At 36.1% G+C, this 27,788-nt stretch overlaps 1 protein-coding gene across 47 annotated transcripts in view; it reads left to right on the forward strand.

Moving 5' to 3' along the window:
- The window catches only part of Ptprd (protein tyrosine phosphatase receptor type D), a 629,514-nt gene that overhangs the window by 537,428 nt on the left and 64,298 nt on the right, over positions 1-27,788 (forward strand). For all 47 annotated transcript variants that reach the window (XM_047523757.1, XM_047523758.1, XM_047523756.1 and 44 more), the window contains one exon: positions 20,640-20,763. In XM_047523757.1, coding sequence (XP_047379713.1) covers positions 20,640-20,763 — 124 coding nt within the window. The remainder of the gene's footprint in view (positions 1-20,639; positions 20,764-27,788) is intronic.

Raw genomic sequence — 27,788 nt, forward strand, 5'->3', positions numbered from 1 at the left:
TTGGGGAAAGCTCTCTTAACCAGTGTTCTGACAGCCCTTGTTCTCACACGAGTTCACCATTACTAACTGGCTCTTGACCACCACTGGACATTGACCAGAATGTCTTCCGCCTGCTCCCATGGGGAGCCCAGGACTGTCAGGATGCAACTAATCCTGAGGTGTCTTTAGTTCCAAAGCAAGCTTTCAACTTCAGAAGAGAACAGGAAAAACACAGGAAAACAAAAAAAGACACTGCTTTTTTGAGTCTGATTTTAAAGTGAAGTTGGAGTTTTAGGGTGCACTTAGAGGGACACCACAGCAGATGCTGGAGAGGGCTGTGAGGTCAGGGGAAATAGGGTGCATGTTTCAACTCGGCCATTAGGAGCAGTGGTGCTTAACCCCAAACCCCCCCCCCTATTTGACCTTGCTTTAAGATGCGATTATTGGCATCTACTCATGAGGTTATAACAAAGGTGTATATATGTTAGCCGCCGGGCCCCTTGCTCTCTATACTCAGTACAGAAGTGGTCCTTGTCATTGTGGACTTCAGTACTCATGAGCTACCGTTTAGTCACTTAATAACATTGACTATCTTTCACAAGTTATTTTACCTTCTATAGTATTCCCTTCTCATCGATTGAGAGTGGAGCACTGTAGAAGCAATTAGGTAAAGGTAAGGGGTGACAGGGATAAAGGGTAATTATAATGTCTGCAGAGTTCTTTTCATATTTGGTCTATCATGTTATTTCTGGAAATTAAATCCACATTATAAAGTCCACAAAAAGATCTCAAAAATAACTCATTTTACTGGTGAGTAGAAACTATCCTGGTGTCTCCACTATGAATTTTAATGCCCTTAGACACTTGTTTTCCCCTGACCTGTTTCTTTTTAAGCACAGTTTGAATGCCTTCATCTGTTTGTGTTTACTGGGGAATAAAAATTTTAAAAAAAGATCAAGAATTGGGCTCTATCCTGGATGATAGAGCTCCTAGGAAAAAGGGAAAAAAGAAGCAATAATTCTAAGTGAATGTCAGGAGTGGAGCAGTATTGAGGAGATTCTTCCCTGAGAGCTTGACTTGGAGAGTCACTGAAGACTGCTAGAGATACAAGACTCCAGGCTCAGGGAGGTGTGTGCACAGAGCCATGGAAAGGAGAAGCAGCATGACTTGCTCAGGGGATCACAGCCTGTTCTGTAACTGTCACCGCAACCTCACCGTCCATGCTGCTGAGCATCAAGGTGGGAAAGGTGATTATACCCTTGAAAGGTCACGACAACATGTTGAGTCTGAGTGAGTGATCACAGAAGAATTCTCAAGTCACAGAAATCACTTCCTGTTTCTACTCCCAAAGCTGCAAGTACCCAATTTTTTTTTTTTGAACCCAGCGCCTTGTGCATGTGAGGCAAGCACTCTGCCAACTGAGCTATATCCCCAGCCTCCAAATTTCTAAATGAATGCACCTATATTGCTATTTCTTCTGAGATAACTTTTGGGGAGAATTTTAACAGTACTGCAATGAGGGCTTGGAGTGAGGCTGCAGAGAGCCTATTGCTACTCCAGATCACAAGTATGTCTTTCCTTTTTCATGTATTTCTTTAATGGTAATGACAGTATTATTTGTCATAGTTTCTCAACTGTGGCGAAACAGTTTGTCACTCCTTTTGAGAAATAATTGTTGGGCTCACCACCATGTTTGGGGAGTACAGAGAGGATAAAAGACAAGGATATGAGCCTTAAGATGTTACATGAATTTGCAGATTTGGCTATGCCTTGGGAAGCATTAGTCTTTTAATCATCACAGATGCAGCAATTGGAGTATTTGGCTTTAACTAAAAAGTTCATGCATGCAGCATAATCAGAACTTAATTATTTCTCACTTGCTGAGTAAGTTTCCTTAATAGCAGGCATTCATCAGTCCTTCCCACTCCAGACAGAGGTTCACGAAGACCCTTGATTTACTTTCTTCTTACCCCTCCCTTTTTCTCTCCCTCCCCCACCTTTTTCTTTGTCCTCTCCTTCTCTCTCCCTCCTTTCTTTCCTTTCTTTTCCTGCCAGCTTTGTTTTTTTTGGGGGGGTGGGAGGTAGTATGGGTTGAACCCAGGGGTGTTCTAGCACTGAGCTACATCCCTATCCCTTTAAGATAGGATCTTGGTAAGTTGCTGAGGCTGACCTTGAACTGGCAATCCTCCTGCCTCAGCCTTGAGAGTCATTGGGATTACTAATGGGCCACCACACCTGATTTTTCTTGCCAGTTTTAAGAATTTTTTCATAACTGCTTTATTATTATTAAACAATAAAACATTTTTATATCGTGAGAATAATACTTAGATTTCTCCAGGGTGTCACAGTACCTAGTGCTTTGCAAGGATAACAATGACAGCAAACCCTTATATAACACTTACCACATGCCAGGGGCTCTTTGAAACACCTTACATATATTAACTCATCAGTTCTTCCAAGTGGGTTCTTTTAGTGTCCCTGCAGTACAGGATAAGGTTCTGAACCACAGAAAAGTTAAGCAACTTGCTCAAAGTCACACAGCAAGTACAGCAGAACTGGGGTGTGAATCCACATACTTTGGCATGGGAGTAATGTTGTGACTACTATAAACAGTTGCCTCTCATGGTTGATCTTATACCATGATTTTTGCTATGGATAGTTTTATGCCATTCACTTTATTTAAGGTGTGCACATACTATTCACATGATCCCAAATATATCATATTGGCCAAATTTCTGATTGATATAGTTATATTTTTTACTTTCAGTACCAGAGACGTTCTTTGAACAATAATGCAAAAGAACTTGTTTTGCTTTGGTTAGAACCCCTTATACCCAGCTTCCCTCTTCATTTTCATATTTATTTCTTATTAAAAATTAGCAAATTTGAAGAAGACAAAAGGGTTACAGAGAATACCTGAAAAGTAATAGCTAGCACTCTATCCCAACTTTGTCAAACAGAACAGTACATTTGATTCTTGGAGCTAAAATCAACAACTTACCAGCCATATTCTATAACTGCCTATAATACGACTGAATACCTTTGACTTTGGATCTTGACTATTCATCGGGAAGGTAAAGAGAAGCAGGTGTTGGAAGGGATTGGAAGGTGTAAAGACACAGTCTTAACTCTGAGAAGATGGTTAGTATCGACTTGTTTCGTTTCTTGACATTTTAAACTATAGAGTTGAGTCTACGTACTCGTCTAATCCTGAAGATGAAGAAAAAGTGAAGACATTCTGGCAAGGTGTCCTCTTCTCCACAGATGACAAGCCAAATTTCAATGCCATTTAGATAAGAGCCTTGATGAAAGGAAAACTTCTTCTCTACAATAAATTAAACTACATCAGTCTATTTAAGTGATATAAAGTAACACCCTTTAGATTTTAAAAACACCCTTTCATCTGTGAGAAATATCCTTTTATGTTTCTGCATCTTAATTTTACCTAAAAACTGCTAAATGACTTGAAAAGATGGGAGCTATAACTTTTCGATCCAAGAAGTTTGCCACATTTCAAGATGATAGGAGCATGCAAACTCCTTGCCTACTTTCATTCCTTGCCATTAGCTTAAGGGTTTGTCATCATTATTGTTTGGTTTGCTTTAGCTCCAGCTTTTCTTTCTGATAAAGGGTATGGTATATATGTGGCCAGTGTCATGTCCATAAGCTCATCAGGAGGTGGAAGCTCAAGTATCAAAGAAGTGATTTCACTAGGGGACCTTTTTAGAGTCAGTCTCACTCTCCTTCAGCATCTCACCCTGAAATCTGTTCATCTGATTGTTATAGAGTACGGTTCAAAGTTGATGTTGTGAAGATCAGATTCTATGCCAGATTCTCCTGTAGGTTTGTGCCATACCAATGCCTCTTGTGCACCCTGCAGTTTTAGGTCCTATCTCCTCTGTTGGTTTGTCACTACAGAGTGCAGACATGGCCACAAAGGAGAAACTATAATTAGTTTAGTTAATGAACAGTGAAATGCAGACTCCCTTTGTATTAAGAGCAGTGAAGGTACTGTATTAGGAAAGGTAGGAAAATTTCATCCCCATTTTCTCCCCTAGTAATTAATCGAACCCCTTGTCATCACTTGAGACATGAGAGTAAAAATCCTCGGCCTGAGTGTTGGAGATGTTGGATGTTGCTGTGCAATTGGGCATTGATTTCCTTTTTTGTTTCTTTTCTGTTCCTTCTATATTGATCTTTGTTGTCACAGCTCAAGAATTCTTATGTTAGCTTTAAAAAAATACTTCATCAAATTCCAGAGATTTGAATCCAGGATCATAAAGTTTCCACAGTGGAGTTATATTTGAGGATTTGGGGATCTTTGTCTTTTGTCCGCCTCTATCATTTTATGGGGAGAAAATATTTCAAGGCGTTTAAATGACATGACTGAAGTCACTCGGCAAGTTGCACTTCTAACATTATGTGACAAATGATGTTTTCTAAGTAGACGCCCAAGATGAATAAGGGAAACCGTTTTCTGGGGGGGAAAGAAAGGCCAACTATAGTAATCCATCTTAAAGTCATGCTAACTTGAAAACATGCAGGTGATTTCTTTTTGTGTGAGAACCCGGATTATAAGCAGTTCTAAAAATTTGGGTAGCCATCAAGAATTGTGATAAAGAAGTAATGTTTATTAACAGAAAGAAACAAAGCAGTTTTAGAACAAAAACAAGTTTGTGTGATATATTTATGTATTTTTCTTTATTGTTTTATTATGGAAATATGTCATTCATATAGGAAACTCACAGTTTTAAAGTGAAGAATTCAACGGATACACTTTATATTTGTCTCCTAAGTGGTTATATTATAAAGAAACAAGGAGACTAGTAGGCTTTTCACCTCAACCTTTATTGATTTCATTTGTTTTTATCACTTTTAAATGATAAGGTGAAGGAACTGAGGAGTTGTTTGAACATGACAGTGGTAGAGACTGAGGCAAACTCTAGGTGGAGACCTGAGTTCCAGACTGAGATTAAGGTGGTACAGGGGTCTGTCACTGTGTGTGTGTGTGTGTGTGTGTGTGTGTGGCAGATTTGACTTGTTCTTTGCTGTGTTGAATTCATGACAGTACAAAGGATTGTACAGCTTCATCTTTTTACTCATCTGTTCATGTCTTCACTAGAATCGAAGCTTCTTTAGGGCAGCGATTGTATCTTATTGATCAGGGTATCCCTCTGACCAGCATGGAAAATGGTTCTAGAATGAATGTATGCAGGAGTTGAGGGGGAAAAAAATGATAGAGGAGACTGGTTTGTTCTTGGTATCTCCTTTTACCTAAATATAGTCACATGACAGCAAGATGCATTTATCAAGTCATGAATAAAGATGCTTCATTAGCTTGTAACTCCACTACTGTGCTGCCGCAGGGGGCCCACAGACAGAAGCAGCAGCCTCCAGAGCGGTGGTACCTTCTCTAGGTGGAGGATGCACCTTTGGTTTTGCTTGGTGGACCTCCCTTAGGCAGCACAGTGTCAGGGCAGTGCAGGAGACTGAGTCCCCTGAAGGCTCAGAAAGGGAAACCCTTAACCTGCCTAAACTGATGCAAGAGAAGAATGTTGATTATAGAGCTCCCTTTTCTTACTGCCCCAGTGTCCGTAAAGAAAAACGATCTTGAAGATTCACGGCTCAAGGCCAACTCTGGGATGAAAAATAAAAAATCATTTTTCCTGAAATCTAAAGTTCCACTAGCAAATTTCATAGAATAAGTCTTTTTTCTTCCTGCAGTTTTATCATAAAAATATTTGCATGAAAAGAACATCTTTGTTTCCTTAAGAGTTCATCTGCTCTTGGTACTCATTTGCTCTTGAAGAGGGATATAATCTTTTTGTTTTTCATCTGTAATCATTCCCACAGCAACCAATTGCAGTGCCACAAACTGAGGATTATAATTTTCATCAGAGAATAAACAAATGATCTCTGTGAAACAAAGCTTCTCATTTCCCCCAAATATTCTTGAGAACAAGGAAGACCAATTGGAAAAATATTGGCTACCTCTGAATAATTTTAAGAACATTAATATTTGCTTGTTGTGGGTCTTCATTGTTTTCCAGCTTTACATTCAAGTCACTAATGCAAAAGACATTTGCTGAGTTTTTACAGTATACTAGATACTTTGCTAGACTCTAAGGGCACAAAGGTCAATTAAAGCCAAAATTTAACCCAATGCCACAATAACTAGATTTTGTTAGGATTCACTATAATTTAGCATGAGTTTTACTTCAAAGTAATGACTTGGATTTTTATTTCTATTTCTTACATTCTACCATGTGAGGGTTGATGGGATTTTTTTTCCCTCTGATGTTCAATAAATTCAGGTACTTAGAAATCTTGTAGAACAGTGCAGTTAGAGTGCTAGCAACTGTCTAAAATCTGTTCTTCAAAGTCTGCACTTCCTAATTTCTTGGACAGAAAAATAAATCCTTCAAACTCTGAGGTTTTTGGACCTATCTTAGAAAAAACTCATTTTTTTCCTCTTTCTCATATTCTGTTAACTTGAATGTATATAAAATAAGATAAAGGTACAGCATTTGTTCTTCATTATATCTCCCTGGCAGAACTTCTTAGTTTCTGTAAGCTATGGGAGCAGTTAACAAGCATAATATTGTATGTTATAATTTCAATGAAAATTTCCCAAGCTAGATAAAATATATTCCTCCAGAAAGAAATATGGATGCTAACATATCAAATAGATCTTTTTCTCCTCTTCCCTTATTGTAAATCATTGGCTAAGGGACTCTTTCATTTTAGTATCCATATTGGAAAAAGATGCTCATCTTGCAGAGCATGTCCTTCCTGTTGTTTTCTTACCAATGTTGCTATTCAGTGTTGAGCCTCTTGTATTTTGTTTGCTGTTCTGTTAAATTATCAGATCTCATCCTCAAATTAGAGTAAATGAGACATATATACAATAAAAACAAATTCTAATTTTTCTTATTAATAACATGTTTTAAATGAAGTCATTTGTATTTGTATTTTTCAATATATAATTGTGTTTACTTTTATTGGATAGCAGGATTAATAAATACTTTTGATCTTGAGTCATTTTTACAGTAATATTGCCCATAAATAGACATATATAAATCTCCTAGAATGTTTATATCTATTCAAATGTTTCCAGCATTGCATCCGAAAAGTGTTATTTTTAATCTTCTAACATACTCTAGGCCTTGTTCAATTTGTACAAATTTAATGGACTGTAGCCTGGCTGATGGGCTATTTTCAGTAGTCTTGATGATCAATATAAAATGCTATAAAGTTGATGCATTTATAGTTATCACCATCGATGAGGAAGGTTATCTGAAAAAGGTATCAGTCTGTTACCCTCAGGGTTCAGATTTTTTCCCTAAATTTTAAGATTCAGGATGTGAAAGTGTAATTATAAAAAAAATGAGTATCCTAATTTCTAAAGACTGGCATGGAAATTGAGGCAAAAGTCTGAAATTATTAAAGTTATATAAATATATCTTACATATATTCTGTATGTACCTGTACTAGGCCAGTCATTTTATAGGCTACAAATATGTATGGTAGGCTGTTTTTCTGTTCAAGAATTTGTAATAGAGTTGGGGAAATAAAGAATTGCCAAATGTAAAGAAAAGTTATGAATTTAAATGTCCTTAAAAGAAGAAAAATCAGGCTAAATCAAGCTCATTGCCAAGTGGATGGTCCATACTGTAATGTGTGGTGGCGGGCTCATGTGCAGATGCTTGGGAAGCATCTCTAGGCAGGAGTGGCTTGGGAGAGTGGCATTTGAACTGAACCTTGAAAGAAAGGAAGGATTTAGAAGAACAGACAGCGTAAGTGCTCTCTGGCAAGAAATATCCCAATGTGGAGAACTAAGAATTAAGAACCTCTGACATGAACAGAGAAAAACAGAGCCAAGGGCTAGAATTCAGGATTGTTTATTAGGACTGATGATAACCACTTAGCATTAATATCGAAGTGGTATGCATCCAGAGGAATGTGACATAGGAATCCCTGACTTGAAAAGATTTTAAATCAGCAGGGGAAACAAAAGAATATGAAACAAGTATGACACAAGTGTAGAAACCATGCAATAGGCATTCAAACATGAATCACCTCAAAGAATTCAATTAGCCATTTTAAAGAGAACTCCAGCATGTCTTCAAGGTTTCAGTGGTCTCATAATCTTTGCATTTAGCTTGCAGTTGTCTCTGCTTTTGTCTTTGTACTCTGATATGTGACAGTTATGAGCTTTTGGTTCTATCTTGTTTAATGCCTTTAGTATAAATATGCTTCCTTCCCTGGCAACCTCCATTTTGAGCATGTAGCCATTTCTCGAACAATAGCAGACCTGAGATGAGGATGTTAATACAGGGTGACAACTGCCATAATTTCTTTGTGTTAAGATTCAGTAAACTATGGTTATGTGGTAAAGCAGGGTACTTCTTTGTTAATGACAGATTTATTGAAGACAAGCTTTCAGAAGGATTCTACTAGAAATCCTATTAAAGTGCTATCCATTAAACCATTAGACTAGTCATTAAAACTGTTAGTGCAGACTTGTTATTCATGAGTTATTGGTCTCGCACCATTCTCTGTAATTCCTGCCAATACTATTCTACCCTTTGTTCCATTATGCCTATTCAGTTGCACAAATGAATGTGCATCAGCTCTCTGTCCTTTCCTGTAGCATTTGTGGTGCAAATGAGAGGGAGAAGGAGGACTATTGGGTTGGTAGAAATGAAGGAAAGGTTGAGGTCATGTTTTTTTTGTTTCTAATTTTGTAGGGTGAAGATTATACTTAAGATGTCACTGTTTTGGATTTGATGAAAATTGTGTTAAAAATATAACCAGACAGAAAGCTTATAGCTTGTCTTTCATTACCACAAAATTTTGGAACCGAAAGTTACTATGGTATATAAATGCATCATTAAACCAAAACTGACAGAGACATCTGGAGTTTAATCTATTTTCCTTACTGTCCACTGTTTTGAAATGAGGACTTAAGCTTTATGATAGTAAATTTATAATTTATACATGTGCACACACTCTGTCTCTAGAGCGTATTGGTTAAGAACTCAGACCTCAAAGTCAAAACTCCCTGAATATACAGTGCAGCTCCCCTCCTTTATGGACTACCAGGTGATTCACAGAAAGTGTTGTAACTCCTTAAGCCTCGTTTTCTCATCTGTAACACACACACACACACACAAAATCTGCCTCTAACTTTAAGAATTACATTAGATACTTTGTGTAGTATCAATATACTCTTCAACATCATCATCAAAATAAGAAGTAATTTAAACAGATTCCTTCTTACTTCCATTCTTTGGTGAATTTGGAGGAAGATAGTCTAAACTTGTGTTATCTCTTTAATATGCATTCTTGATCATAAATCTACACTGAATATTATTACCTCCATAGACCTTAAAACCTTGTTGAAAAACTTGTTATGGATGTTGCAAAACATCCTATGGGGTATTGGGCTCTGTAATCTGCTCCTTCTGCCTCTAGCATTATAGGAGGATGTCAAATGTGTAGTTGTGGAAAGTCTTTGGAAACTCAGTTTTCTTCTCAGTTGCTTAAATAGTACAATGTTCACACACTGAAAAACTGAAGAACACAGATAAAACCATAAGGAAATGCATTAAAATTATTATGAACTTGCACAGCCCAGATATAAGGACTGATATTATTGGTATACAATGTTCTAGGTGTATGTGTATACATATATATGTATATACGTATGTATCCATATATGTAGGTAGCATATACTTTTTAATCAAAACACTTTATAATCTTTTTAAATTTAATAGTATAGGTGTATATCTTTCCATGTCAGTAACTACATGGCAATTTCATTAACTTTCTAGTTTTATTCATACTGTAAGTCATTTCATGAGTCTCATACTACAGAAAGGCTCTTTTCAAGATTTTTTTCCCCACTATTGTAAATTATTCTTCAATGGCTGTCATGTCCATTTATCCAGAGAAAAGACTCATTTTTCAGTTTCAAAAATTTTAGGTGGAGCCTAGTGTCTGTTAATGTGTCTGAAGTCTAGCCTTAGGAAATGGATGAATCAGTGTCCAGCTCATTTTTTTATAAAAGGTGCACAGTTAGATGAATGTTACTCCAATGGAGAAAGCAAAGTGACTCCAAGGCAGGCCTTCAGACCAGGAGAGCACCTCAGTAAGGTCACTTTGCTCCGGAGTCTGATCCTTAGTCTTCCTTTCCTCAGTTGTATGATCTCGGTTGGCATGGTGTTTAACTCCGCTGACTGAATGCTGCCATCTTGGTAGAGGCCCAGATACTCACGATTATCATCCTTCTTTTACTCAGTTGTCTGTCTGTCTGTGGCTGACTTTCCTAACAACTGGCCTAGCATTCGTTTAGATAGGTTAATACAGGCAGATTTTTAAGACATGTTAAAGTATGTTCTAATACTTGAAACATACTGTGTTTAAAGACATATGGTGGATGAATTGTGTAATACTCAAGCCGTTAGTCTGTGGTTTCATTTCCAGAGCACTAAAAAGAAAGAAAGAAAAAAAAAAAAAAAAGGTAAGATATACCTCATCTTTCAATCATGGTCTTAAAATAAAACATTGAATACCAAAGATGAAATATTATGTCTATAAAATGAGTTATCCATGTAGAAAATCAGTTCATTAACTTTGTTCTTTGCTCCACAGTTGAACACACATCCAAGCAGCTTGTTCACCAGCACATTCCTCCCATCATCCTCCCTGCACCTAAAGAAGGAAAAAAGTGGTACTCTCAACAGGCCACATTACTGATTATTTTTATTTTAGAGACCTGGGTACCTGTTAAGAAGCACATGCTCTGCCCTCCTCATTTTTCTCTCTTGCATGCAGTTCCACACATAAATTGAGTTAGGTTTATCACTGAGTAGAAACAGCCACCTCTTCTTGTATCCCAAGGTTAAGGAAGTGGAGACAGGTGATGTGGTGCAGAAATTACCCTTTATCTTCCCCACCCACTTGTCCATGTCTATAAGTGAACTTAGTATTTAGCAGGACCTGACATCTGTCTCTCTTCTCCTTGCTCTCTTGACACCCACACCCTTCACTCCTGCCTATGATGGTCATGACCCTATCCTGAAGCTCACTTGGATCCCAAGACAGAGATGTGGGTATGACAAAGTCAGGGCCTGCTGTAATCTGGGTTGGCCACATAATTTATTGCCCAAAGTGGGACACTTGAGTGAAAGAGGGTCTTACTAATAATTGCACTGGGACAGCAGTTGTAACCAGAACCTAAGGTCTCTCTAACCAAAACCCTGCCTGCACCAGAGCTCGTTTACAAACACTTTTTCTTCCATCTCATCTGAACCCCTCCCTCTTCCACAACTCCCAACATTCTGACCTTGAGACTTCTGTAGAGCGTAGTTACTACAACAAACTAAAAAACAGTGTGAAAAAAGCTGTTATATGTTAAACCGGTCAATTAATTGTATAAACACGTACTGCTGGGCAAAAGAATTTGGTTGTATGATCAATACTGAACTGCCACCTGGCAAATAGCCCCAATATGATACATCCGAATAGTGAATAGGAAGCCTGCAAGAGCTGGGGTCATGGCATGAAAGGCTGCTGTGGGTGTTAGCTTAGGGTAAATTCCAAATGTGCCACATAAGAAGGGCTCTTATGAATCAAACTGCAGCCAACTCTGAGCTTGGAGCCATTCCGTTTATTTAAAATGATTTTATATATCTCTGATCTATTGCAGTATGTGTTTACTTTATCATCCCACCTTCAAAGGAGAAACTTACTTAACTACTTCTAAGGTTCTAGAGTAATAGTCATTATCTCCCTGTATCCTGCCTGATTTGTTCTACAAATATATTTTAAAATGCACTATATGCTAAATGGTGGAGTATATAACATCAGAGAAATCACTCCCCTGTAGCAGTATTCTCAAGTGATTCCAACTTTTTCAAAAGGGCTGCTGTGAGAAATTGTAAGTGCAATTTTTAATATAATATTTTAGCTGGAATAGCCTTCAGGAATTTTACAATGTTGCCAGGCACGGTGGTGCACACCTGTAATCCCCACAGCTCAGGAGGCTGAGGCATGAGGATCGTGAATTCAAAGCCAGTCAGCAAAAGCAAGGTGCTAAGCAACTCAGTGAGACCCTGTCTCTAAATAAAATACAAAATTGGGCTGAGGATGTGGCTCAGTGGTCAAGTACCCCTGAATTCAATCCCTGGTACTCCCCCCTCGAAGTTTTACAATGTTAAACCACTATACATTTTGAACAAAACAAATTTTTGGAAGTAATCTTTTAGTTTAGAAAGAAACTCTAAACTCTAGGTTGTGTTAATTCTAGTGTTTCTAGTTTGCTTATCATGTGCAAGAAAGAATAGTCTACTGACACTTTGGATTGTAAATACTTTCTAAGCTACCAAAGCACCATGGGAATAAGTAATAATGATCAGCCTGTGTGTCTTCTTTAATTAGAAGTCTATATTTAGTGCAGTACATTGCTACCTTACCTGCAAAAAGTAATATCAACAGCATGGGTTTCTTAGTACATATATATTGTGCCCAAAAGGCACTTCTGGGAACTCCTGTGTTTCAACTAGATAGTTGCACCAAATACATTTGGGGATGAAATGAGGTGGAGACTTTTTAAGTGATTCTTTGGGATTTCCTATGTTCTGTCACAGACTCAGAAAAAGCACCATTTTTTCTCATTTTATTCTGAATGTAGAATTTTTGTCTGATCCAGAAAAGATGATTAAAATGGCACTGAATGAACATGAACAAAGTTGATTCATATTTCAGTTTTGAATTTTATCTCTCCCCCTACCCCCACCCCTGCCCACATCTGAAACTAAATATGGGGGAGAAAAGTATTTAAAATCAGGTTAAAACTTCCTACATTTTATGAAGAAGAGTTAAAGTTATCATTTAGGAAACTTCATCTGACTTTTAAAAACTGAGATGATTATTTATCTTTGCTCTTTTCCTTACAGTGTTGCTTTTTAAATGCTGAGGCAACATGAGTCATACAACAATTAAGGAACTGAGCTATTCATTCATCAGTTGGTTTTCTTTTGAATTTACTTATGCACTGTTTTTTCCTGAATGATCAGGCCTCCATTAACAAATGAAAGGAAAATGTAAGAAATATGAGGCTACTTGTGCACTTTTGTTATCTCTGCCCCAAAGATGGATGAGGTTGCAAATGATGTAGATAGATTGTCATTTAGTAAGTAGGAGGGAAAAAATGGATTTCTTTGTCTAAATTAATGGAGCAGTTGCCTAGGTTTTGTGCTTCAAAATGGATATGAAGTTTTATGTCAGAGTAGATAGAATTGGTGTTAAGGAGACATTGCTGGATTAATAAAATTGCCCTGGGCCAGGGATGTTCTGACAGGAGGCTGTGAGTGTGTACAGGCAGGAGGACACAGAATGTCTAGCATTCTTTAGTGATAACTCTGTATCAGGTGGTCTACCCTTGATCTTTTTGGGTCTTCATAGATATCAACATTAACAAAAGATGATGAGGGATTTTACTAATTTTATGCCCCAAAGGGGTGCCATTATTCATGGGAATGAAATGTTGCAGCTACAAAATATTCAGTTTAATGGTACAGGTCGATTGCATTCAATAGATTAATTCATTTTTCTGTTACTTATGCACAGTTGCCATATTCACTAATGTTCCTAGAGTGCACAACCTATTTTATTTCTTAATATCAATCTCTTAAAGATTTGCTCATCAAGTGACTTATATTTGTAAATTATTGTAATTGCTTTTTACCAATTCAATCCATTTTATCTCTTTAATCAGAGCAGTTTAATCAATTTCTGAGAACCTTTTCCTGTCCCGGGCTGTCTGAAATTCTTCAATTCTTTTTGCTTTTTCAAATAACATCAGAAATCCTGATATCTGAACTCTGTCTGTAAAGTGATTTTCCACAACGCTCTGGTTCTTATGAATATCAACTATAAACCTGTCCACTCTTTTCTTCTTATTCATTTTTATTTGATGTAGATGATAAATAGCTAAAAACTAAAACGTTAGGATTAAAACATGTCACTGCTCTCACTGCACTAGAACATTGCCTTTGGGTACTAGGAATAACTTCTTTTAGTGTTCAGGAAAGTGTTGGGCATATTAAAAAGGAATGTATAATAAAAACTGGCATTTAAATCTCCAGATCTTAAAGGTGCATGTTCTTTCTCAAATCCTTATTTGGAAAACTCTCTCAAAAATCTTTTTCACTGTCACATAAAGTAGTAAAACCACTTATTTGGATTCCAGAGACCACATTATGTTGAGCTGAGGAATAATCCAGTGTTTTGTCTTGATTGAGGCTTTTTCTCTTCATTTTGAATCCTTGGTAAAATAAGATAATTTTAATGTACATCTAAGAGTGAATGGTGTCCTCTTTGAAATAATTGACCTCATCCTTAGTGCTATGATGTGATTCAGAAGAAACTGTTTACCAAAGGGTTGCCTCAGATAATTCCTTTACATGTTTAAATGATTGACTATGAGTGTAGTTTATCCTTTTTACCTCCCTACATACAAATTCTAAAAATGTACATAGGGAAATATTACTTCAAATAACTTTCTATATTTGTTACATAGTATGTTGCAGTCAGAATTTCAGATCAAACCACTGGGCAACATCTATGTAACTATTGCCTGGAGATAAAATTTTAACAGTACATAATATCCAATTGAAGCACTTTCAGCTACCTTTGATGAATGTGGTACATTTATAAATTCTGTATGTCTTTCCTGCTGTTGAAGGTGAGGAACTTCAACATTCATTCATTAGTTAACACTAGGAGTCCGTAAAAATTTTTGTTTCAGTTCTTGACACTCTAATGGTAGCCTGGATCAAAGGTGCCCTCATAAGGAGAGACTTAGTAAGATTTAATAACTAATTGGATCAAGGGAGATAAGAGAAAATGAGGGCACAAACCTGACAGTTGGATGACAGTAACAGGAAAAGGAAACAGCAAACAGACCCAAGTTACATGACCTGACCCAGTTAACCAGGGGCAAAGAGAAAGCTAACATGCTGCTCTCTGACTCTCAGACATTGCTCATCACTGGATTTTCCAGCCCTTTCTCACGTCAAGTTTAGATAGTATTGTTCCATTCAAATGAACTCATGCTTTTCTCTGAAAAAAGTACTCATTATGCCAATTGCAGGGCTTTGCCAACAGTGCAAAATATAGCCCTTCCCAACTATGCAAGCATGGGTCTTTTTCAAATGAATATATATTAACTTACCATTTTCAAATAGCATGAATGAATAAGAATTTTTTTAAAAGTCTTCATTACAGAAAAGCATGGTCAATAGCAGATTGTTCTTCTAAACCTCAGAAAGGAAGACTATCTAAGCAAACCACACTGAGTAAGAGCCAAATGAACCCACTAATGGAAAACGATGTGGAAAGATAGTATTTCTCTGGGAGTTAAGGTCCTTGAAAGTTCAAATCCCTGTAAAAAGGATGGTCTGACCCCTAGTTTGGCTAGTGAAGTAGTTGGTCTATTTCTTCCGTATAATTAAATTTTTTAGTTGTTTTAGAAACACAGAAACAAGATGAATCTCTTCTTTTCTTGTGGTTTCTCTTTGATGAGTTTCTAAAGGAATATTTTGAGGTTTTTCTGTTCCTGAGGTCAAGAATGGAGTGGAACAAGATAACTACTATTGTGTGGTATTTTGCATATGGGAATTATATTTTTCTTCTGGGTAAAAATATTGAATTGTGCAGATCTATTGTAGGACTTTGTTTTTAGATGATAAAGACCTCAGCTTTATAAAAAAAAAATCACTTTCATAGTGGGAAGTTTTACTCAGTGTCTGTAATCTGATGTGCAGATTTATGGTCACTCTCTTGTTCTGTGTTTAGAATACAAGAATAGTCTACCAGTAGTCTGCAGAGTCTGTTTCCAGCCTTCCTTGTATTGCATTTCAGGGGAACAACCAAAAGGCAAGTGGGAGACACTTGAGGAATTTTCTATACCTTAGCTACAGAGGACGTGTAGCGTGGCACCTTGGCCTTCAGACTTGCGGGCAAGAATGCCTACACCCAAACCTGGCTTCTCCAACCACTGTTTGTGACATAGTTACTTCTGTGCACAATAGTTTCTTCATCTATAGAACTGTGCTAATAGTGGTAACTACATCTAGGGTCTTTGTGAAGATAAAATAAGTTAATATATGAAAAGCACAAAGAAAACAGGAAATATTTTCTAAGTTATTAAAAATATTAGATATAAGTATTTACTTTTTAATTCTGGCATTTTAATCAAGAGTACAGTGCAAAATTATAAATCCATCGGTTACATAGCTTATTTTTCCAATAACCTATTTTAAGACAAAGTTCTTGTTAAAGATTAGAAGTTTCAGATCATCACGTTCAAAACTTAATGCCAAGTACTTGTTACGGTGTCTACTTGGACTTTCTCTTTATTCTTTAAATCACGCACAAGGAAGATTTTACTTCTATTTGGTCACGATTTTCTCAGTGAAGTAAAGCTGTTGAGTTGAAAATCTGCTAGTATTAGGGTGATTTTGTCAAAAGTTGTGGTGGGGAGGGGCAGCCCAGCAACAAGGCAGCAGACAGTGATGCTTTGGCATCTTGGTAATGATTTAGATATTATGTAGCATCTACTCAGGATCTGTCTCTAGGAGCTTATTGACTGAGTTGAGAATCAGATCTAAATATGATGAAGCATTCTTGTTCATGAATTCCTTAACAATGTCATGTACAAATTTCACATAGTTCATAAAAAGTCTAGTAATCAGATTGGTTGAATAAATTAACTTGGCTTTATTTCCAACTTGAAACATTCTCCTCAAAGGGGATTAAAGAAAACTTAGCCAGATTTCCTGCTCCAGAAGGTAGGACTGTGGTTCAAGTGCTGGGAGGCAAGGATGTCACACAGGTGTGTCTATTTAAACACAGGGATGAGTAGAAAGAATTGAGAGCCAGCCTCACAAACAACAAATACTGACAGCCAGTTCAAAAAAGGAATTGAGTCCCTTAGGAAAAGTGTGCTTATTCCAAATTGTTTTGAATACTGTTGTGGTGACTGACCTAGGCTTACCTTGCAATAGGAAGCTGCATGGTCAAGGTGAACCAGCTAGAAATACAAGTTTGAACTGGAAGTCAACTTCTACACCCCTCAAGGTCTATATTGCTCTTTCTCTATATAGATGGTTTCATTCATCCTTAGCAGCAAAGAAAGTCAGAAAACAAAGAGGCAAAGCAACCATGTATCACTTGCACTAAGAAAAACCTAGAAGGTGGGATCAGAGAATTAGAGTCTTATCCATCTGTGATCATTGACTTATTCACATGGATAATGGAAACATGATTTTTCTCAAGTTTTTTTTTTTTTTTCTTTTCCCTGAAAAAAAGGTTAGGATACCTCACCTACTTTCAGTACTTACTCTTCTTTACTGAGTTTACTGCTCTCAGCATTCTGACAAGCTCCAAAAATAATGACCTATGCTGTGTATTGTTAAACGTTCAGTCAGACGATAGGTACAGATGGATGAGAGCTGTGTTGCACACAGACAAGTCAGCATTATTTAATCAATGTTTGTTTGATCCGTGTAAAACAAGTATAAATGTAAGCTGCATCCCATCTGTTTTATCATCCATGTGAAGCCAACCTCATTTTTAAAACTTGATTTCTTATGTAATTGTCCCAAAATGGCACAGAATGATAAGTTGGGAAGAAATATCATTCGGACTGGCAAGGTAAAGGATAGTTATACTTAGATGTATGGCATGTGTTGGGCTTCCTTGTTTTGTACTGGCATTCTGAATAGTCAGGAGCATTCTGGCTTAAGAGTCACCCCCTAGTAATTCTCCACTGAGCACTGGATGCACACAGACCTGAGTTTGAGAATAACTATGAGTCTATGTGTGTTTAGCCAGTTTACTTAATCACCAAGTATCACAGTGCCTGTCACAAAACAGACCCTCAGTAAGATTTATTCAACTAATCTTTCTTTGCTTCAGTTTCTTCGTCTGCCAAATGGAAAAAACAAAACCAATATTTACCTGGTACAATTGTAAAAATTAAATTATATTGTATATAAAGCATAATGACTTGGCAGCCATTATTATAATCATCCTGTTACTTGTAGGTCATCTTCTCATGGACCACACTTTAAGCCTAAGCATATTAATATGTGGTACACAGCTCATTTTTCCATTTCCAATTTTTGAGCAATGGAGGTATTCAATAAATCACACAGAGGGCTAAGGATATGCGGCAAGAGTAGAAATGAACAGGAGTTAACAGTGTGTTTGAGTTGATAGATGCAATTTCATTATGATAATGAAATGCATGTCATTTTATACATATGTGGGGAATCTTCATCAGAGTAAACCAAGGTCATCAGAGAGTAATAGCATAATGCCTTCTACCAGAAGCACTGTATATCAGTGAGCTTAGTATCTTGTTGGGATATCTGAGAGGATGATGTGACAGTGACTTTACCTAGTAATATTAAATAGTATAAAGTAGAATATCAGTAGTAGTTTTAATTTTAGGATTATATACTTAATTTCTAATCCATATGATAGAGGGTGTTAAATATTAAAAATTTTGGTACATTGTACATTGAAGTTCTTATACTTTGTTCTCTAACTTCCATGTTATATAAGAAACTACTCCATGAATTCTCTTTATGAACTTTTCTCAGAAATGTTTACTCATTAATTCTATTCATTTATTTAAAAAATTCATTGAACTATTTACTAAGCCAGGTACAGTGTAAATGCAAAGTTGACTAAAGCTATACAGGTAAGATTATGATGAAGAGTTTAGAGTTTAGGCTGCAAACTCACCTGGGCCAGTAGAAGTTCTAAAACAGCTGACTGATCTCTGCACTTTACAAAGCAACTTTGACCACAGTGTGAAGAATGGATTAGAATAAGAGATTAGAGAAGGAATTTCAATGAGAAATTGAAGTTCTGGATTTAGGGAATGACACTGGGATTATAGATTTAGGACCAACCTAAGATATTTTAAGGCAGGTCTTAGTCATTGAATGGAACTCTTCTGTGTTAGAGCAGGTTCAGGGTTGACTTGAAGTCTACTTCCTGGCATGTGACTATTTTAACTTCTTTGTTCATGGATTACTTGGAGAGAATTTTGTTCTACAGGGGATGGTATACATTCCCTGGAAGAACAAATTAGAAAATCCCTTGATAACATTATTCTTTAGATCCCAAAGGCATGGATAATTATTTTAGTGACTACTGTTCAATGATTACCTCTTTAGATTAGCACAAGCTAAGAAATTAAAAAAAAAAAAAAGAAGATGTTATGTTCTTAGTTAATTCGAGGCTGCATGGTATACTGCTAAATTTTTCAGAATATTTGGAAGATATTTGAGACTTGACAGGCTTGACTCTTTACACTTATGTGTTTTACTGTCATACTCAACTGTTCCTTTCCATAGAAAGCATTCATCTGTAATGTGATAGCAATTGTGCCTGTATTACTTTCAACTTCTGCATAAACACATAAAGGTGTAGAAAATATCTAGCATTGAAAGTAACTGCTAAAAATTCTATTAACTTTTAAAAAAATTTCACCTGGATGTAAACCTATATTATTATTATTTTTGAAACCTTGATTTTGATCACTTAAAATCATATTTGTTATTACCCAACTCATGTTTCCATAAACCATGAAATTAGAAATCTCAAAAAAGGTGTCAGCAGCCTGTGATGAAAGAAAAGATGTTTTGATTTCTTAGCACAGCTGGAAATTAACAAGTCCCCTAGAGTCTTATTTGCTCTTGAAATAATAGTTCTGCCTATAATGTGTGTGTATATGTATATATGTATGTATGTGTATGTAAACATTGTAATATTTGTACAATGTTTATTTTAGATTGTTGAATAATTTTGGTTGAACATTTTGGTTGAATAATTTCTTTGAATATGAAAGAAATTAAAATAAGGTTAAAATAGGGAAAAGATCTAATCTTGATGAACAATGATAACACAATGATAAATGGAAAAGGATAAATAGAAAAAATACTCTACCTGCATTGGGTTATAAATTTATTTTGTGACTGTGCTGATTAATATGACTGACTTCCCTTCGTTTCTGTTATTGTTAGTTTGAGTTGTACAAATTATCCAATGATATTGGCCATAGTGTGTTATAAAGAGACAGACAAAACTCCTATGTTGCCTTTAAGACATGAACATGTAGGAGAAGAACCAGCAGTGTAGCCAGTGAAAGACCATTTGTGTTAAATTCTGAGCTTAGGGATAGAAAGGAAAGTTTAGGGAAGAATAGTCAAGATAAAATAATGTTCATAGAACTAGTAGAAATAGCAAACCAAGATAACTTGTAACTACAGCAGCAGTGAGGGAAATTTGAGAAGTAAAAGAAAAACCTGCCTTTCCAATATTAACAGGACATCTATACTGATGGTTTTTTTTTTTTTTTTCATTTGAATCAATGTTGGTGACTATCACTGTTTCTTACCACAATTAATCATTTTGTGTTATGCTGTTACATGAATGTTCAGCTTCACTGCTAGAATGGTCTTGATGAAATGTGACTTCAGAATTTTCTTTTTAACTCTTGTTTGTTACTTGTGATAAATGCCTATAATTCTGTGTTATTCACTCTTGATTTTGTATGTGCTGTTTTTCTTTTAAAGTCAATTGACCCTGGCCAGCAGTTCACATGGGAACATTCAAACTTGGAAGTAAACAAACCAAAGAATAGATATGCAAATGTAATTGCATATGATCATTCCCGTGTTCTCCTATCAGCAATAGAAGGTAAGGAAATGCAGATATTATTCATACTGTTATTTTGGGGTTCTTAAGTACATACATGAAAATTTAGGTTTAGTTAAGTTATTAGCCATGTAGGAAACTACTTACCTAAGATTCATGTATAGTTTGTTCTCACTCTTTCTCACACAAATATATCTCATATAGATGCACAATATCACTGGTATCATGACACAAGAGCACCCGCCCTCATTATCTTAGTGCTTCCACCCCATAGTGTAATTGATATTTTCATATGGGAAACAAACTGGGCTTGGCCAGTTTACTGATGGCTGTTGATGGTTATGAATAAATGGATAGATGCTTGTCAGAAGGGGCCCATAAATGAACTGGCTACTTGAAAGTTAGGGAGAGGATTGATGGTTTTTAAATTTGGATATTTACTGAGGAAAGTATGAAGTTTAGGAGTTGGTGATGTAATTAATATAAATTAAGTACATTGGAAATGTCTGGTGTGTCTCATTTGTGGACTGCTTGGTAATCTGTCTCTCACAGTTGCAGCAGGAGTATATTCCAGAGGGAGAAATTAATGAGGATTACTCCTCAAACATACCTAGCTTCCCTTCGAATGCATGAAGAGAATAGTTTCCACTCACCTCTTTCCAGTAGTAAACCCCTGACACATACAGTAGTCAAACATTTTAGGAGTCCATGCTTAATACTCAGCATTTTGTTAAGTTTTTTGGGTTATAGGAGTATGTTGGATTGAAAAGTCTTTAGAAAACAGTTTGCCATGCCACTCAAACCCTTCTTTGTGTCCTGCATCCAGCCAGGGCTACCACCTGTCACATAACCATGAGTATTCCCCCTGATGTCCAAAACAGCTCTGTGGCCTCTTCATACCTGCGGCTCACTGCTTGCTTTCCTGCAGATACCTTAGAAAACACTGAATAATATTAGCTTCAGATCCAGCTTTTTCGAACTTTGCAGTTCAGACATTTTTCTCTCCAGTTGTTCATGTATTCCCCCCAACCCCCCATTTTTTGTTTGTTTGTTTCTAAAATCTGTGGTGGTCTCTACTTTAATCACAACTCTGACCAAGTCCTGCCTGCCTCCTTAGTGTCCAAGATTAACTTGAAAGTGATATTCTGCTTAAAAGCTTTCCTAATAAGTACCAAAGGCAATGATACATTTATTTCCAGGCTTGGGGGAGCAAGAAATAATCTTCCAGCATTTGAGCAGGGTCATACCTGCAGTATTCTTTCCTCAAAAGAGTGTTGTGTGGTGTAGATAGTCTTTTTAAAATTCTTACAATTTACTTTCGCTGGTGAGAAATTTTATAGTCCCTTTTTTAGGTATATACTAGCTAGGTATTCAAGAGTTAAAATCTTCTTTCATCCTGAAAAAATCGACTAAGTTCACCAATGCTAGTTCAGGAAGGATAGTGTCAAAGAGGTAATTGTTTCTTTTCAACTTGTTTAGAAACTATAATTAGTACATGTGGATGGTTAGAATAGGTTTACATTTTTTATGTATATCGCCCATTTTAAAATGTAAAAAATAACAATTTCTCATTTCAAGTCTCTTCAATCATTTCCATAGTAAATGAAAAGCAAAATGAAGTCACAGAGAAATCTTTTTTTCTTTAGCAAAGTAAGGAAAATTATAGAAATAAATTAAGTGAATATAAGATGAGAATGTATTTGGCGTGGCCTTGCCTAGAAAACTTGTCACTCAACATTTGCTGTATTATAGTGTTATTTCTACTCAGAATTAGGTCACTCAGTACTACTAGTTCCCTGTATTTTTGCCACTTTGTCATTATTTTCCTTAACCTGTTATTTTCCACATCTGAGAAGCAAAGTGTGTTGACGAATAAAAAAATAACCTCCTTGTACCTTTATTATGATTGTTGAAAACTATGCTCATTTTATTCCTATGCTATTTTTACAGTATAGAAGCAAAAGCACTTGAATCAGACTAGAACCTGCCTTTTTATAGCTCTATGCCCACAAATATTCCCAAAATCTAGAGCTGACCTAGAAACCAAAAATCTTTCAATTTGAAGTGTTATGCAAAAGGTTAGAGCATTTAATTGAAGTTTAAGGGCTACACAGAGAGCTTAAATCTAGATTATAACCATGAACAGCATTTTATCTTAGACTAAAGCCCTAACCAACAGGTATTTAAGTGTACAGTCAATCATTCTATATTCCAGACCCCAAAGACAGAATGCTGGCAACTGGAACCACACAACCACTACCTGAAGCCTCTCCTAGATGGGCAAGTTTGCTAGCCCAGGACCAGATTTTTCGAGTGTATTAAAACGTTAAGTGACTTCATGCACAATTTATAACACAAAATGTGTGTGTTTGGGGTTCCACTGTGTCACTAACTTAAATGACTTTGGTTGAGGGTCTTCATTTGGGAATTTTAGTAATTTTCCCAAGGGAGCCATCCTCTCTTCTTATTATACTGCCGAGTGATCTGACAGATACTAGAGAAAACACTAGAATTGGCTGCAGTGATTCATGTTGTCTTTGTCTTTGCTTAATAGAGCAAACTTTTACCTTACTTCCATTGAGACAATGACAGGGGAAAAAAATAAAAAGCATTAGGAATTATGTGTGGGCACCAACATGCCTATTGAACTTCTTGAAAGTAGTGACACTTCATGACATGTTTCCAAATCGCACTCATTTTATTTATGCTGAGAAAAATGCAGAATGAATTCAAGAGAATCCTAAATACAAAAGGCTTTCAACTGTTGAATTATAATCACTGTAGAAACTCAATTGCATTTTTGACAAATCCAATTACCACAGGGATACCCTCCATGTTTAAGCATTTCTTAAGATAAAATAGTAATTCCTAAGTGAGAGGTAATAAGAATTATTTTAATGGCTTAAGATAAATATTTTCAAATAAAGATCAAAGGGAAGCTAATACTTGTGTATGCACAATCACAATATATAATATGCTAATCTCATAATCCAAAATTGTTCTGAAAGTGTACTTTTACTAAAGCAGGAAAAGAGAAGTAGACAAATGAAAAGATGAAGAACAAGGAAATCTGAGTTTGGGGCATATCTCTGTCACTAGCTAGCTAGGTAACCTTGACTTCTCTGTGGATTTCTCAATCAATAATCTCTTTCATTCCTGACTTCTAAGAGTTGTCTTAAGTAGTTTTCATATAGGTTATTTTTTTTTTTACAGAATACAGCAATCTAATGAGGTGGTGGCAAACATTTTTAATTGATATAAAGGTACCCATTATAGATAAGAAAACTGAAGCTTAGAGAATCAGTCCAGAGTTGCCCCACATATAAATAATGTAGCTCACATTAAAATCCAGCTCTTCTGTTTCCTCCACTGACCCACACCAAAAAGGAAGCTTTCCCACCAATAGCAGATGTGACTTTGCCTTAGTCAGTTAGTATAAATCTAAAAGTCCAGCCTTATCTTTTTGCCTAAAAATTCACTTTATCACTTCCCATTAGCCTTATGGATAATACAGACATATTTTATAATTTCACTTTCTCTTTTATCATATGAGTAACCTGAAATAGTGACACAATATGAGAACATCAGTGATCCAAATGCATCAGAATCATAGCACTGCAGAAATAAGTTCAAGTGCATCTCTACCTGATTCTACAGGTGACATGTTCACCTAATCTGCCCTAATGTAATCCTCCAATTTCTTATAAACCCAGGAATATCAATTAGTGGCAAGTTATTTATTGTAATGCCTTATAACTACCAAAAATTAATTACTGCAGTTCTGGATTTTAAAAAAAAAGAATTTTTTGTTCTAAAATATAATTAATCTTCACTGCTGCCAGCACTTTATTTTCATTAGTAGGATTATAATTAACATTTCACTTGAAAAGCCATATTGTCATGATTTTTTTTAAAAGTTGTTGGCCAAGTCTAAATATAAAGCAAAATAAAATGCTACTTTTCAATTCGTCAGTAAAGATAAGTTTGTAACAGACATGGTGATCTGGGTATCTATTTTATGATGGATACCTATCATGGATCTTATGTGCATTACCTATCCTCTTCAAAACAACCTCAAGTCTAATTATTTCCATCAGAATTTATAGATGAGGAAACTGAAACATTAAACAAAGTCAAAGAACTTTTAAGATCAATAGCTAGACAGTGGCAGAGCCAAAATGCTAGTTGGTTGGATTCAAGGCTGCTACTCTCCCCAATACAGGATTTAGGCCAACAGTCCCTTTTGAAGCCATGATGGCTATGCCTGTGTGTCATACCTAATTTAACTTAAGGTATATTGGGAAGAATGCTGAATAAGAAGATGGGAAATTGGAAACTATAACTTCCAATTTAAGCAGCTCTATGACTTTAGCATGTCACTTAATGCAGGTGACAATAACTCTTTAGAAGAGCTGGATCCATTATGAATTTGACATTTAAAATCCCACTTGGAAGTGAAGGGCACTCACTGTATTTGCACACTCATTTCAAGGAGTTTGTGGACACCCAAGTCTCTGCAAGCCCATTCTCCAGTTTAGAAATTTTTGAATTCTTGGGCCTAGGGTTATGGCTCAGTAGCAGAGCGCTTGCCTAGCATGTGTGAGGCACTGGGTTCGATTCTCAGCACCACAGATAAATAAGTAAATAAAATAAAGGTGCATCAACAACTAATAAAAATATAAAAAAAAAAATTCCTGAGTTCTTTTGTTCTGTTTCCTAAGAAAACTAGGTTGCACTTGACCCTTCCAACCATCCCTAAAATTTTGAATGTTTATTCTAAATCCTGAGATCAAAAGGTAATATAGGCATATATTAAATAATAGATATTAAGGGACTGGGTCCTTCAAGAACCCTACCCCCACAAACACACTTAAGCTAGTAGGTTTAATCTAAACAGGTTTATTGTCTGGTATGTGACTCTCATCAAAACAGGTATTGGATCTGCGAGAGAGTCAGAGATGACAGAGTATGCTGCAGCATGATATATGTGTTTTTTAGCACTAGTGCTTATTAATTTGATTTTTAGAAAAGTAACATATGGGGCTGAGTCTTCACCTGTTTGTGCTGCTATAAAAAGCTGCCATAGACTGAATAACACTGAAACAAGAAATTTATTTCTCATATTTCTGGAGTCTGTAAAGTCCAAGATCAAAGGGCGAGTAGGTTTTAAGTCTGTTGAAGGCCTGGTCCTTCTGCTTTAAAAATGGTACCTTGCTGTCACATCCTCTGCAAGGAGCCAGGGGAGGAAACATTATGCCCTAGGGTGGCAGGAGGGTTGGAAACCCATTCCTTCTAGCTTTTTCATAAGGACCCTAATCCCATCCCTGGGCTCTGCCATCATGATTGAATCACTTTATAAAGTTTCCACCTCTTAACATTATCACACTAGCCATTAGGTTTCAATATATAAATTTTGTGGAATAAATTCAGACCATAGCAGTCTGCTTTAGTTTTTTTCTTTTGGGTGGGTGTATATATTTAAAACTTCAAAATATAAACATTTATTCACTTCATCTCTTTGATGAGTGCCTTCTGAAGAATGCCCATGTACTTCTCAAGACCTACTTTCCTATTAAAGCTTCCTAGGCTGCTCTTGCTTCTGAAGAGCTTGCTTAGATGGGTTTTTGCACCTTAGTTTCCTAATCTGTGTAATGGGATCACTAACAACATCTACTTCCTAGAATCACTAGAAGAATTAAATGTATATAAAACCTTTACAAGAGTACCTGGCACCAAGAAAATGCCAATATATATTGGGATCTTTAAAATCATCATTAGTATTATGAATTTTATTACTACTATAGATGGGTCCTTTTTATCCTCAGATGGGATTTCTTTTCCATATAATCTATGGAAAAAATTATCAATACCCAAATGAGAAAACTGCATATATTTGGAGCACTCCACAAAGCAGAAGAAAATATTAGTGCTTGATAAATGGAAACCAGACCCATAATAGCATTACAAATTTCAACAGCGGGAAGAATGTGTTCTTTTAAATGGAAATTCAGAATATATCATCTGCTGTTGGATTTGCATAATAGCAATTCAAAAAAAATCCAAGTGTAAATAATATAGATGATGTTGCAGCAACTTGATTATTTGTGAGATGGGCAATTTAGCACCTTTAAAATGAGAAAACATCTCACAGGAAATCGCTACCCCTAAGATAAATCTAATTAAAGAAGTCAGGACTAGAAACTACTGATGTTCCACTGTAGTGTGGATTCGCCATTTGTCACTGCACTAGAGCCTGCGTTTCAGCTGTGTTGTAGCCAGTCTTCCACGGGGCTCGGTAAGTCTATGCCAATTCATTTAAAACAGCTGTCAGCACATGAACATATTCTCCAATTTCATCTCATACCCACTTTTTTTCCCTCAGACCATATCTAGTAGCCTGATGTATTTTTATAAAATTCAAAAAACTACAAAGCAAAAATACCCCAGGAAAATAAGTAAATACACTCTACCCAACATTCTCTAATAGAATGTTAATTATAGTAAAGATAAATGTTCTACATGAAGTTCTGATATCAGAGAATTAAAGATATTTGCCTGAGTGTAGAATTCCTTTGATACTTGCTTTGTGTCCTTTCCCACATCATGTCAATAAATATGACCCCTTTTCTGCCTCCTGGTTTCTTCCCTCCCTTCCTTCCTCCTTGTCACTAGTGAACTGAATAGTTTGTGGGTACCTGGTGTTTGTTTTATTTTGCTCTTGAAATTCTATTTAAAGTACTGAGGGAAGTTTGTGAAAATATATACCCTGTTTTAAAAAAAAAATTACTTTTATAAATCTCATCCAGTTATTGGCAGAGTACATTTTTCTCACATTGTTCAGAACATCAGTCATTGATTTCGGAGGGCACCACAATTTTGGTCTTTTACTTTTCAAGTTAATTGTTTACAAGTGTGACACAGTTTAATCCTTTTATCTCAGGGTTTTTTTTTTTTTTTTAAGACATAAAAGCAACTCTGTTCTTGAGCAGTGAATGGACATATTTTTATAGCTTAATTTGTCTTAAGTAGCAAGCAAGATCGGAATTAGCCTTGGAAATTTAGAACAA

Source organism: Sciurus carolinensis, chromosome 14, assembly GCF_902686445.1.
Source record: "Sciurus carolinensis chromosome 14, mSciCar1.2, whole genome shotgun sequence".
Taxonomy (NCBI): Eukaryota; Metazoa; Chordata; class Mammalia; order Rodentia; family Sciuridae; genus Sciurus; species Sciurus carolinensis.